The sequence below is a fragment of the Periplaneta americana genome, chromosome 7, assembly GCF_040183065.1.
Source record: "Periplaneta americana isolate PAMFEO1 chromosome 7, P.americana_PAMFEO1_priV1, whole genome shotgun sequence".
NCBI classification, from domain to species: domain Eukaryota; kingdom Metazoa; phylum Arthropoda; class Insecta; order Blattodea; family Blattidae; genus Periplaneta; species Periplaneta americana.
The window spans coordinates 53,756,967-53,771,291 of record NC_091123.1 but is presented as its reverse complement, the minus strand read 5'-3'; the positions used below and the strand labels follow the sequence as shown (position 1 = coordinate 53,771,291).

The following is a 14,325-nucleotide window of genomic DNA, read 5'->3' as shown; positions in this document are numbered from 1 at the left end:
CAAGACAAATTATATCCTACAGATGCATAGAATGCCCTCATAGCTGTGTGTCGTCGTATACGACGTATTTTCACTCAAAATCCACTTTCGTTTTCCTCAAACGTCAGGAAAAGATCTTCGTCATCGTAGGTTTCCAACGCTGCATATTGAAGGCCAATGCTATGTTCTTTTTAAGTTTTCTTTGTTTGTCACTTAAAGCACAAAGACTTCGAAAGAAAATAAATCTAATTATCAAAGATAAAATTTTATGCAATATTTCAAGACATTTTATTTTAATACCTTTACTAAGATTCTATTTACGACGCGTTCGTGATTTGCATTTTTCCTAATGAACAATCCATTTGAATATCGCTCTGGTTTTAGTTCAACAATAGCTGATGTAAATTCAGATACTTCTTATTTTATAGTAATTGGTTTTAAACTTAATGTTGTATAGTCATTCATCTCCGGTTCTATTAGTTATAGACTACTAATTGAGTTCTATAGTTCCAAAATGTGTGTTATCTCGAAAAATCGAAAATTTAGATAAGTATTGTCGGACCATCGGATCTGTGCACCTTCAGCGCTGTCGTCGTTTTTGGAAAAGTTAACGCCTTTACTCACTCCATTCCACCAGCTTTCCTCCCACCACGTCAAACAGCAGGCCACGAACCTTGCCGAATAGGGATGTTGCCAAACTTCAAGTGAAACAATGTCATGTCTCTTGAATATTGTTGATTAATAATGTGAGGTTAATTATTACTTATTCATAATTTAATTTATGTAGGTATAATGACGCTGATTGACTTCTACGATTATTTAGAGATAATTATATGATCACAGTGGATATTTGTTGGTTAAATGGAAATTACGTGAAGGGAATCTACAGTATTTCGTTTTTAAAGAGAAATGTTTTCGTCATAAATACTTCTCCTTCACTTCATTATCTTTTGTTAGGTTTGGAACGCGATCTTGAAGCTTAATAAAATTATAAAATTGTAGGAATGAATGAACACATAGTTATGTATCCTCTTTCTTTCTCATCCGGGCTAGAGACCGGCTATGGCGAAGTTACTATTAACTACGATGTTATTATTTACATCTACATAACTTAAGATATTTTTCTCAATTTTTTTCACATTAACGTTAAAATATTTATTGTATGCAGATAAACAAATTATACTATACAAATCAGTAGATTGTAATTATACAAAGAAAGATATTCACATTGAACAACAGAAGGAAAACTGCGGAGTATGTTCTGAGTGACATCCTAGATCATCAGATAGGTCAGCCTTATAGGTTTTGATGTTAACTTTTGTCAGGTTTACTACGCTGCCATCTAGTTGTTACATAACGAGTCACGTCATAATTCCCATTTGAATTGCATTAGCGACTGTGCTGCCATCTCGTGTTCGTTTACGGCGGACGGTGGCGATCCTGGCGGTTGTTCTCTTCAAAGTGCTGCCGATTTTTACATAGCGATGAGTTACCTGTTACATATACAGTATTATCTAGGGTGACATCAGGAGAATTAAAGATATTTTAAATAATTAGAAACTGAATCATTATTAGAAAACATAATAAATTACAGAAAAAATTATGACTTGAATTGACATACATCCCAAGTCCATTGAAGTAACGTTTTCAGGAGAGCATAAAAACGATGTAGCTTACCAGAATATAAGAGTTTTGAAATAAATATTTTTATGATTAAAAAGACAGGCTTAGAGTCGAACGAGGGATATTCTTTCTGACAGGATGATAGTCTATGCAAAAAACAACGTATATCAGGTAAAAGGTCAAATTCGTTAAATATTGGACTTTGGATGTTTGTTAATTGAGGTCTTCATAATTGCAAACTCCATGTTCACTCTATACAAAAAGACATAACCTACCCCAAAATAATGTCTTAATACGGTATTGAAGAAAAAGGACATTAGATGGGCCACTGAAAAGATTAGCAGTCGACTTTCAACTGGAGGTCGAAACAGAATTATTAAAGATCTAAATTCGTAGTGAATAATGATGATGGTGATAGTTTCCTGTTTATGCGATTTTTTAAATATATTTAAGAGTCGTGGATGAATAAAAGAGAATTTGACTACAATTAGAGTGAATCGGGGGAGATGACTATTGGGGGAAGATGCTTATTTCTTTGTAGTTTCACATTCTTCCAAGAGATAACGCCACGCGCATGTCTTCATGAGCACTGAGACAGTTGAATGTCTGTAGAGTGGAAGCTAACTCATTTTGCCACGTGTTTTTGTTGTGAGAAGAAGAAAACCAAGGAAACAGCTCATTTTTCTGCTATAAAATAATTGCAAAGGTATGTTAAAATTTTAATACATCCTTCAATTCGTAATAACTGTCAAACGTTTGTAATGGATATTGTAGTAAAGCTTCTAGAATTTGTATTGTTAACAACCAACGATCTTGCTCCGCCATCTTAGGTTGCGTCGCAGCACTAGGCATCTTACCCCGATACTTGGGGAAGATGATCACTTTTTTTCGGGGTAAGAAGACAATTTGTTGCAAGAGTTTTATTTTTTGTTTTATTGCAGGGAATGTGTAAACATTACGTAAGATCCTCTGATAGAGGTCAGTGGATTGAGGACAGTCTTCAACTTGCAATGGAACATGTTATAACAGAGGGTATGAACTGTTTTAGAGCATCGCAAGCATACGGGATTCCTTACCGTACCCTTAAACGCCGCCTAAAAAGGACTAATGACAAAAAAAAAAATATACTGGATTGAATTCATTGTGTGCAAGAAATGATTTTACGAGTCTTGCACTCGGAAATAAAATATGTGCAATGACTGTGTTGCTAAGTAGTGATAAACGAGTGAGAAAGTGTCCATGAGCTTTAGATTAAGTCAAGTTTGTTATATATGTACACATGTATCAAACCAAGTTCCGGTAAAATACATATATCAGTAAATGTGTTAATTGCATTTGCCATCTTACCCGACTATCGGGGAAAGATGACTACAGTGCAGGCAAGAAGAATACTTGTATCAATAAACAAGGTAATTAATGTTTTCTGTTTTGTACTGTAAATATATTTTCAAAATACTCTCCAGACTTTGACATTTCAATATGAAATTCAAAATTAAATGAACAGTATTTAAAATTTTCAATCAAAGAAAAAGTTAGCCATCTTCCCCTGATCCACTCTACATTAACTGAATATTGTAATATGAGTGATGGAGAACGTTTGGATAGGTCATAGGATGCGATATAACGGAAATAGGCTATGATTATGAACATTTTCGTTACTGGATAAATAAATAGGAAAACAGAAGAAGACAGACATCGTATACAAAGAAGGAATGCATTTCGTTTCCTAGCAATGACATTACTTTATAGGCCAAACGAAATATAGTAAATAATGTAGAAACTATTAAATTTATGACTCCAGAGCTGCTTTTTTGTGTTTAAATCGTCAGTATAAAACCGATTCTATTTAATCCTTCTTATATCTTACACACATTCGATATCGCATTTGGCATATGAAAAGCGTAATGACACGGTAGGAAATGCAAAATATAAATAGAGCCAGTAAAATAATGCAGACGATGACGTCATGCAGAAGCAATTGGAACCATGTAAGGTCCAGGGCTGCTGAGCGGAGGTGAGGAGCTCCTTTGTGCCTGATGACGTACTCAATCCACCATATTGCGCGGTCCAAGGAGTTATCAGATTCATCGTTCAGTCGATTCTTGAGTTCTCTCATGTTTTCTTTATATCTGCAATTGTAAAATGAACTCATATAAGAATTCTGTAAATAAACGTACTCGTACTGAATTACGGTAACAGATTTATAATTTTCTTTCGTTCACATTACCTACTGTAGACCATTTATGTTCACTGTGGGCCAAATATTTAGATCATTGAAATTTTGCTGCAGATTTTTCTAAGTATTAGAGATTTTAAATCAAGTTCTGGAAGCAAATAAAGTTCAACAATCGACCATTCTAATATTAGGTACTGTCATTAACCATAACTATCAGAATGCTGCATTGGAGTTAAATCGCTCGCTTCAACTCGGTCGAATGTCGTACCCTCGAGTGAGGTAAGATCGGTCGTGATACGCTCGTAATAAATAGAAGCGCAGTACAAGGTCATCTCACCGACATGTCTTATCTTGTATGGAAGGCGATAGATAAGATACACATATGTTTTGCTCACACGGTAAAAGTAAGGCTTTATTTTCTGCGTTTATGACAAACGTTTAGTGGAACAGTCTAATGGAACGTACCAAAAGAATAACATGAAGTTATAAATAAAATAGTATGAAAAACTTCGATATGTAGTTATTGCTAATTAATAGTTATTCAATATTTCATTTACCACATATATAATATGATAGGTCCATATATAGTGTTCCGCCTATATACTGCGACAATGTAGAAACGTTTTACAAAATATTATTATTCATATAGCAGGAGATTAATAACAATATTAGTACAGAGATAACGTCACAGAAAATAAAACAAAACGAATAATCATGCTGCACAACTGTTACAGACGCAAAGATTGATATACTATTTATTAGAGATTATTATTATTATTATTATTATTATTTTACTAGAACACTTGATGCGGTTCTTGCATTATTGTGATTGTGTTCTCCGTTTATAATAATTACATTTACATCCAATAACATCTATCAGATGTGGCAAAAACAAAATCACTCCTGTGTGGGGAAAAAAAATCGTTTCCTACAACAATTATATTACATTTTAAAGCAAGTTTTGTAGTTGTACTATGGAGAGGTTAGTTAAACACAGCAAAGTTTTGAAATGATAAACGTCTATAATGTTACTACACAGTTCATCACTGTAACAAGCACGAAAGTCTAACGCTCGACTTACACCGTTCGAGGATTTATCGCTCGCGACAATTTTACCCCTCATGCACGTGCGCTACCTATCGGATTATGCTATGAACAACTCGGCGCTCGAGCGAAAACTTCCGATGCAGACCTCTGATAACTATGGTCCTAGAACACAACTATGGTCCACGATACAACAATTCAAATTGTGTACTACATAACGTAGTATCTCGTTTACCTATATTTTTGCTGTACTGTAGTTTGAAGTGAAGTCACTGCAGCTATCTACGAACGGTCTATGTTACTTCTACAATATTTTTAAATGGTTGTATCGTGGACCATAATTGTGTTCCAGGACCATAGTTATGGGAAATGACGATACTTTTAATTGCAATGCCAGTTATAACTAGGGCTGAAGAAAAGTATTGGTATCAGGGTAGTAAATAATTTCTATATACATTGTTTGCAAAATGCGTCCCGTTGCCAGGTGTCTCTACTGTCTGTAAGGAGCAGAGAGAGTGACATTCGACACTTCTCAATAGTAGACCTGCTTAAGGGGTTAGGTACAGCTTACAGCAGTAAAATTTTGGAAATATTCAACATTTTTTCCCTCCATTACTGTATCTTGTACAATAATGAAACTTAGTATGTGTAAAACACTCTCTTTTCCTTTATGAAAAAAATAAATATTTTTTACGATTAAAAAAAATACATTTTTTTTTTCAAAATTCAGTTCACTGTGCAGTGATGAAGCGTTTCCCACATAACTAAAAAACTATCCCACATTCTGTGATGATTTTTTTTTTATGTATGTCATATCTACTATATGATGCAAGATCACATCTCTACCTTTGATAGATTGCCTGATGAAAAATATATTCATTTTTAAAAATGGTCAGATATCAGTATTTTCTTCTAACACAAATAAAAAAAATATTATTTATTAAGGAATGTAGTTGAAAGAGCATGATATTGTAAACATGAGTTTTAGAAATAAAATAAAAGAGAGAGAACGTGAGCAAGTTAACAAATTTATGAGTTTTGAGGGAAACGCTTCATCTTTGCACAGTGAACTGCCACCATTTTAAATTTTGAAAAAAAAAATGTGTATTTTTTTAAATCGTAAAAAAATATATATATATTTTTTTTTTCATATAGTAGAAGGGCAGTGTTTTACACATACCAATTTTCATTATTGTACAAGATAGCCTACAGTAATGGCGGAAACAAATGTTGAATATTTCCAAACATTTTACTGCTGTAAGCTGTATCTAACCCCCTAGCCGAGGTTGTATCAGAATGCCAAAACAAAAATCCAACAAAGAACAGATAATAAGGCGACTGAATTCAGAACATGGCGAAAATGTGTTTGACTTAATTGATAGGAATCATATTTTTGTAAATGTAATGTTTGTTCCGAGTTAATTAATTTAAAACACAAGTAATGCTGTAAATGTAAATTGTATTATGAGTTCATTCGTTCGGAGCGGAATGTAGAAACAGCCTCTACCGTAACCAGTCGAGCGTGCATACAAGCATTTTGTAAACACAGAGTTCTACGTACGATGCTGCTTAGCCTACAACCATTACTTTTTGCAGCCCTAATTATAACATATGTTGGCGAAATTTGGGCAATTTGAACACAAGAAGAAAGAAGATTTGTTACAACAGAAATTAAATTTTTAAGGAAAACTAGAGAGTACATATAAATTAATTCTTGGGAAAACCTGTGCTTGGGACCATAAGACACCCTCATTTTGTTTTACTGAGAGCGTATTCCGAATTTCAGCGCTGAGCAATCTGATGGCGTCACGGTGTTCCGAATTTCACCGATGGCGTCACTGATGCTCCACCGGTGTCGCACCGGTGCCACCAGCTTGCAGATGTGGTGGCAGTCTCCATCAGCTGCCATCAGTGAATCTTATTGGTTCTTGTATAGGACGGGAATTAGCAGACGAATGACATCGTGCACTATTGTGTCATGGCGGTGTGTTCTGCTGTATTGTTTGTGATGAGCACAACGTAAAAACAATATGTTAATGGCTTATGAGCGAACATATCAACGGACCAGTTATCACTACTGGTTCAAGAAATAAATTGTTTATGCTCTCTTTTCTTTGAACGAGATGGCAGTACGGAAATTTCTCAAAATTTTGCTAGCGTAGCACAGACAACAACTTATACAGTCGCCATGACAGACATCGATCCTTCCAGCAGTTTTGTTCCTATTTCGCTGCAGCGTAACGTCATTGTTGTCCACCGGTCCGGTGAGATTCGGAATACGCTGTGAGGGAACACGAGACCTTGCATCGCACCCTGAGGTTTATTGTGTCTACCTCTTTTTTATGCAATGATTATGTAAGTCCTCATAGGCCTTAAGATGGACTATCTAAAATCTCTAATCCTTGTTATAATTACGCTGGAAATAATGATGATGACAGTAATAAATAGCTATAAATTTCTATAAACAGCACCATACCTTGTACATTTACTTACGTTGTGTTGTAAATGACTTCATTGATTGCATCTACTGTCATTTCTTTGTTGAGATCATTGAATTCCAAGAATACTCCTGCACCAAAGTCAGCCATATTTCTTACAATTTTGTTTTGATCCCCAAAGATTGGAATTCCTATGACAGGAACGCAAGCTCGAATTGCTTCTTCTGTGCTTTGCAAACCTCCTTGATATATAAACAATTTGATATTTGGATGACCTGTAAGTGAGAACAAAAAACGAAAACTTGTACATTCATCACTTGCCTGTGAACTATAAAGAAACAAGAAGCTGAACATTGTCCCGAAAACTATTACTGCTATAAATATCGATCGGATTTTTAGATTCTGAAAAATAATATTCCAAGTAACTAGTTATAAACGAACAAGCAGTACCTTCACTCTGGCATAAATAATGTCACTGGAATTGAGAATGGTGAGAAATTCATGTTCTCTGTGTAATATTCACGAAGTTCACCCCATTCACTAAAATTAACTATAACTTTCGCTGACTTAGGCTTGTTGTTGGTTTTAGTGAGTGGTGATGCTTCTGAAATGCAAGTTAAACAGAAGAGCGCGTTTTACTAGATTAATAATAATAAGAAAGACACTCTTTCAGCTTTCCCAATAACGGGACTGCCACATTGGACAAAGCATAACACACAGAGTGAAAACAAAAACCAGACCACAAAAGAGAAATGTGGGGAACGGGCAAAAAGGGGGGGGAAATTAAGTAAGAAAGGATAATAGCATATATAACAGGCCTAAACATAATAAACAAACGGATTAGACGTCCAGACAAAAGTTCTTCCTTTTTAGGAAACAAAGTACAGGTGGTATTTTAAAATGGCAAGTGATCCTCTGATAGAAGTAAGGGAAACATCACGAATGAAGTCGTTGTTCAGCTGAAACTTCTTGCAGAAACTGACAAAGGGTGAGGTATTGTGTCCCTAGCGCCAACCATTAGCCCAACTACTTCAATGGAGGTGAGGTGATATTTCTCCAAATAGAATGGAACTGTGGGCTCATAAATTCTGCATTTTCCTGCGTGGACTTCAGCGGGCTGTTGTTCCTGTGCCTCGAACGTGACTGTCGGGTCTATAATGTAGGCGGATGTAGAGCCTGGTGGAATGGCAAGCATGTCAATTCGCCGACAGGATCCCTCCTGAGAGATGCCATGGACTTCTTCGTGTACAGTGAGACCTTTCTCCCTCAATGCTTCGGCAATCATGGACCTGATTCTGTGATGTCTAAAGTTCCGCAGTGCCTCGCTGAAAGGACAGGCCCCCAAAACGTGGCCAAGGGTTTCAATCTCACTGACGCAACGAAGACAGTGGTTTCCGTCTTTGAGACCAAGATCTCTTTTGTTAGATTTCCGAGTATGATGAACAAGGTCTCTGAAAGATTCAGTTTCCATCACATCAACTCAAGCATACTCAGCTTCATTTGTAGCATTTATTTATTTATTTATTTATTTACTCTGATGGAGTTAAGGCCATTAGGCCTTCTTTTCCTCATCACCAGAAATGTACAATTACAAAAACGTATACATAATCATTATGTGAAGTAATCTAATATAATAGCGTGATGTAATAGGGGAAACTCGGGTAATTCCGCAGTACGAGTAATTCCGCAGTAGTGCATACATAATTTTACTGCGGCTTTACAATAGCGTGAACGTAAGTTTTGAGAGGCTGTCAACAGGAGGCATGTCCTCTGCAGTGCTATAGGAAAATAGTCAAGGATATTGGTCGACACCTCTGTCGGCAATACAGTGAAACATCGGAAGTTGGCTGTTTTTCGTGTTTTGCTACACAGCTGTGAAGAAAGTGAGCATTGTTACATATAAATTGTTCCATTTATGTCACTTTCATTATGTATTTCATAATTGTTTACGACTGCGGAATTAGCCAAGTTCTATTACGGATTTATCCGCACTGTTGCAGTATTACCCGAGTTCTTTTTCAACTGTAATATATGTACAACTAAATATATTTTCATTTTAATAGGTCTCTTTTTCACATTTGGTAATGAAAGGTTTCGTCCATGTCTACATACCTTGATAATATTTTTCAATAAACATTTTGATAAAAATATGACTTACTTCTTAATATTGCGGAATTAGCCGAGTCTCCCCTATAGTAACGTAGAAGAAAAGGCCGAATGGCCTTAACTCTGCCAGTTAAAATAAACCATTATTATTATTGTTGTTATTATTATTATTATTATTATTATGATTATTATTATTATTATTATTATTATTATTATTACAATTAGTCTAATTCCAAGGGAAAAATTGTTGCGGAGCCGGGCATAGAACCCGGGACCTTTGCCTAAGTGCACCAACGCTCTACCGACTGAGCTACTCACGAACTTTACCAGACACCGACTCAATTTGTTTCCTTTCATATCAACAAACCTCAAAGTGGACTGACGAACCATCAAACATTGTTGAATACAACCACAAAAGCGTATACAAACTCCAATGCAATACCTGCAATACCTGCAACAACTTCTACGTAGGACAGAGAGGCAGATCATTTCAAACACGTTACAAAGAACACATCACAGCCATAACCAAATCACAAAACACGTCCACATTTGCAAAACACATCACAAATGCCAATCACACCTACAGCAACATAAACACAGACATGGAAATTCTACATATGCAACAGAAAAACCACAAACTAAAACACTAGAAGAATACGAAATATACAAACACACCAAAACGCACCCGCATCAAATCCTCAACACACAACTCAATTTCAGAACACACACTTTTTGACTCCACATTACACTACAAAAACACACCCCCACAGGAAACGCAATCAGAAGGCGCGAAGACCACCCAGTTCTGATGATAGCAAACAGGCTGAAACTAGTCAACAAGATAACCTAGTTAATTAACACGTGAAAGCATATGTACTTTATATTCCGAAATGTTGTATATGTGTATGTTTGTGTGTGTGATTTGCGTTTGCAAATGAATATTTAAATAATAATGCATTTTGTCAACTGACAGTCTAAAGTACTGATCTCTTCTACACAAACAATTAATACCATTCTTGTTTTGCATGCTTGGTATATTACGATTGGTGACTTTCTTAATTTTATATAATACGCTCAACGAACTACTGTTATTGTCCAAATTTGGTAAGATACATGTGCCGTGCCGTTTTGTTTATCGGTGTTAACATAAAATATCAAGAATTTGCATGGCATTCGAAATGTTTGAGAATGGAAGAATTGAAAAGATGCCGACCTGGGTGGCGCAAGCGGTAGAGTCACGGCATGTCTCTATAGCTTTGTCCGAAGGGTTGTGGCGTCCCATTTTTGGCATGGGTTATGTGTACGTCAGAGTGCTGCATTGGAGTTAAATCGCTCGCTTCAACTCGGTCGAATGTTACACGCTCGAGTGAGATAAGATCGGTCGTGATACGCTCGTAATAAATAGAAGCACAGTACAAGGTCATCTCACCAACATGCTTTATCTTGTATGGAAAGCGACAGGTAAGATACACATATGTTTTGCTCACACGGTAAAAATAAGGCATTATTTTCTGCGTTTATGACAAACGTCTGATGGAACGTATCAAAACAGTAACATGAAGTTATAAATAAAATAGTGTGAAAAACTTCGATATACAGTTATTATTCCTAATTAATAATTATTCAATATTTGATTTACCACATATATAACATGTTAGGTCCATACATAGTGTTCCACCTATATACTGCGACAATGTAAAACGTTTTACAAAATATTATTGATATAGCAGTAGATTAAAAACGATATTAGTACAGAGATAACGTCACAGAAAATATAATAAAACGAATAATCATGCTGCACAACTGTTACAGACGCAAAGATTGATACACTAATTATTAGAGATTATTATTATTATTATTATTATTATTATTATTATTATTATTATTATTATTATTAGAAAACTTGATACATTTGTTGCATTATCGTGATTGTGTTCTCCGTACATCCAATAACATCTATCAGATATGGCAAAAACAAAATCACTCCTGCATGTGGGGGGGGGGGCATTTACCTACAACATTTATATTACATTTTAAAGCAAGTTTTGTAGTTGTACTATGGAGAGGTTAGTTAAACACTGCAAAGTTTTGAATTGATAAACATCTATGATTTTTACTACACAGTTCATCACTGTAACAAGAACGAATGTCTAACGCTCGGCTTATACCGTTCGAGGATTTATCGCTCGCGACAATTTTACCCATCATGCATGTGCGTTACCTATCGGCTTATGCTATGAACTACTTGGCGCTCGAGCGAAAATGTCCGATGCAGAGCTCTGGTGTACGTACTAGCTTAAGAAACCGGAAAACAGAAAAAGAGAGAGAAAAAAACAGAAATTGTTAATATTATGAAGATACGAGTATTAATAATCTAGTAATATTATGGATATGTGTGATTTGTGTTATCCTAGGGCAACATACGGTATTTTCGTGCTTAGAACATCCTGTTGCGGTAACCACTTCGCCACCTTGACGTTTCTGGGTTGTCCTGGTAACTCATCACCTTCCCACTTCCACAGCACTCTTAAATATAGCAGTTCTGAGAAGGCATCCAGAAATATCTGCCTCTTCTCGGATGACATCTTCTCACTTTTAACATTGGAACCCAGACTGAAGTAGATAACTCCTTCCGATGCTCCGTCAAGAAACTCCTGCAGATCCTACCGGTTACAGGAAAGATTGATCAGTAATTTTAACTTATTACCAGTTTTGAAGTGTTTGCTAACTTCGAGCCCCTACAGCCGAGGCTGCGCAGAAATTTAAAGTAGGGACAAATTGAAGCTTGCGTCCGCCGCCATGCTTTGGGAGAAGCACCGCCTAGCAGACGGCTGCACTATACAATGCTGAATGTTTAATATGTACCTATGTTTGGCGTCTCTTATAAATAAATCTGAATAGATAAATGAAAAAAAAATCTTATTAACATTTAAAGCGACCTCGTTAAAGACATAATCAAGCTTAGTTACCTTTATTTTGACATGAAACGAAAGAAAGCTGTAACAATTTGATACCGTAACTAAAAATGTTGTATAGTTATTTGACAACATATAGAGAGAACAGAAATACAAATGCATATTGTAGTAATAGTTCAGATGAAAAGAAAATTATTAGTATTAACTATTATTAACAAAATACTGCCTGTATAAGACATTACATTAGGCCTACATTATAAACACGTTTGCTTTGATGTGGATGAGGAATGAACAATTATTATTTATTCGCTTCCATATCACATAATATAGGCTTACACCTGTAAAATAGAAACACGTACCTAATGTTTTAGTTAGAAATATAAGTAGGTCTACCGTGCAATAGCTTATTATCACAGCTGTAGTATGAAATAAACGCCACATGCATTTAGTCAATTAGTCATATAATAGAACGCAGGCCTAATGTACAGAACATCTTGCCTATTGATTTATTATTATTATTATTATTATTATTATTATTATTATTATTATTATTATTGACTCCGTTAAATATTGTCTTACAACATTTTTATGTAAAGTCGTGTTGTACTGGTAACCTTAAGCTGTGTGCTAACATCTGCTCTTTATGTAGTACTTTCTTTTATTTGGTTATTTAATGACGCTGTGACAACTACTAGACTATTTATCATCGATGGTATTGATGATAACGAGATGATGTTTGGCGAGACGAAGCCAAGAATCCGCCATAGATTACCTGACATTCACCTTACGGTTGGGGATACAAGAAAAAACCCAACCAGGAAATCAGCGGGAATCGAACCCGCGACCGAGCGCGACTCCGGACCGACAGTCCTTAGCCCACTGAGCTACGTCAGTAGTTCTTTATGTACTTTTATGGTCAGTTTAACAAGTTTAAAATATGATTCTCGGGAGGAATCTGGGATCCATTTTATAAAACATGTTCCTATAACTTATAAGTGTGGAAAGATTGTACAAGTGTTCTACTTCTAGACAACATTGTTTTCACACGATGTAAGAGTGGGTGGTAATATGCCATTGAACTGTTAACATCTGTATAATCGCTCTTTCACTTCAGCCGCATATTCCTATAATCTCAGATGATGATATGACAAGACTCCCATTATTCTTTCGTTAAAAAAATAAAAGAGATTTTGTTTACTGCTGGTAGGCTACGTACCATAAATTGAGTCTTTAGATTTATTACACCATATTTTTCTTAATGATTTAACAACTAAGCCAGCAATGAATACAATCACATTTTGACAATATTGTGTCATTGAGAATGATGTAAGAATGAGGGAATTGCAATCCATGTCTGCAGTGTAAGAGTCATATCACTTCTGATTCTCAAAACACTGAGGATTATTATTACAGTGCGTTAGGTGTTTGGAAAATACCATTGGGTATATAGATATTTTTAGCGGACATCCTTCTCTTTGTAATATAATTTAAATAAATTATTTGCTTATTTTCTAACGTATATAAAAAACATAAGTAAAAATATTCCATGTATTCGGTCATAAGAAATAGAAATAGACTAATAAGTCTACTTATGAGCAATATAAGGCGTTTATATTTAAAACAATGTTTAGTTACAATATTTAGATTTACTTCTGTTATGTTATATTATACGTTAGAAAATACGTAAATAAGTGTAGTTATATTACAGTGAAGGAGGAAATGCACTAAGAAAACTCCGAAAGCTTTATAGAAACAATAATTCGTGCTCCCAAAACATGGCGTTGCGCGAATCTGCGCGAGAGGTTTCAAATTTGTACACGATACCAGCGCCAATTGTGTGTCTAGATATATAACTACAACGTCTTTGGCTAACTTGATGACAAACGTAAAATATAATCTAAATAGTAGCTAAGATTAATCTTTACTTAACGTGACTTACATGAATTGATGAACTCCTTAGCGAAATGCCTGCAAGCGTTAACTCAGTTTAAAACAGTTGTAAATCAGGCACCGAAAAGAAAACATGTCATCATGTGCCTGACGT

General features: G+C 35.4%; 1 protein-coding gene across 1 annotated transcript in view; it reads right to left on the bottom strand.

Moving 5' to 3' along the window:
• Positions 1-824: 824 nt before the first annotated feature.
• LOC138703097 (UDP-glycosyltransferase UGT5-like) overlaps positions 825-14,325 on the bottom strand; it is a 30,339-nt gene continuing 16,838 nt past the window's right edge. The window contains exons 3-5 of the mRNA XM_069830682.1: positions 11,804-12,029; positions 7,316-7,535; positions 825-3,731 (exon numbers count right to left, since the gene is read on the bottom strand). Of these exons, the coding sequence (XP_069686783.1) occupies positions 3,449-3,731; positions 7,316-7,535; positions 11,804-12,029 (729 nt within the window). The 3' untranslated portion in view covers positions 825-3,448. The remainder of the gene's footprint in view (positions 3,732-7,315; positions 7,536-11,803; positions 12,030-14,325) is intronic.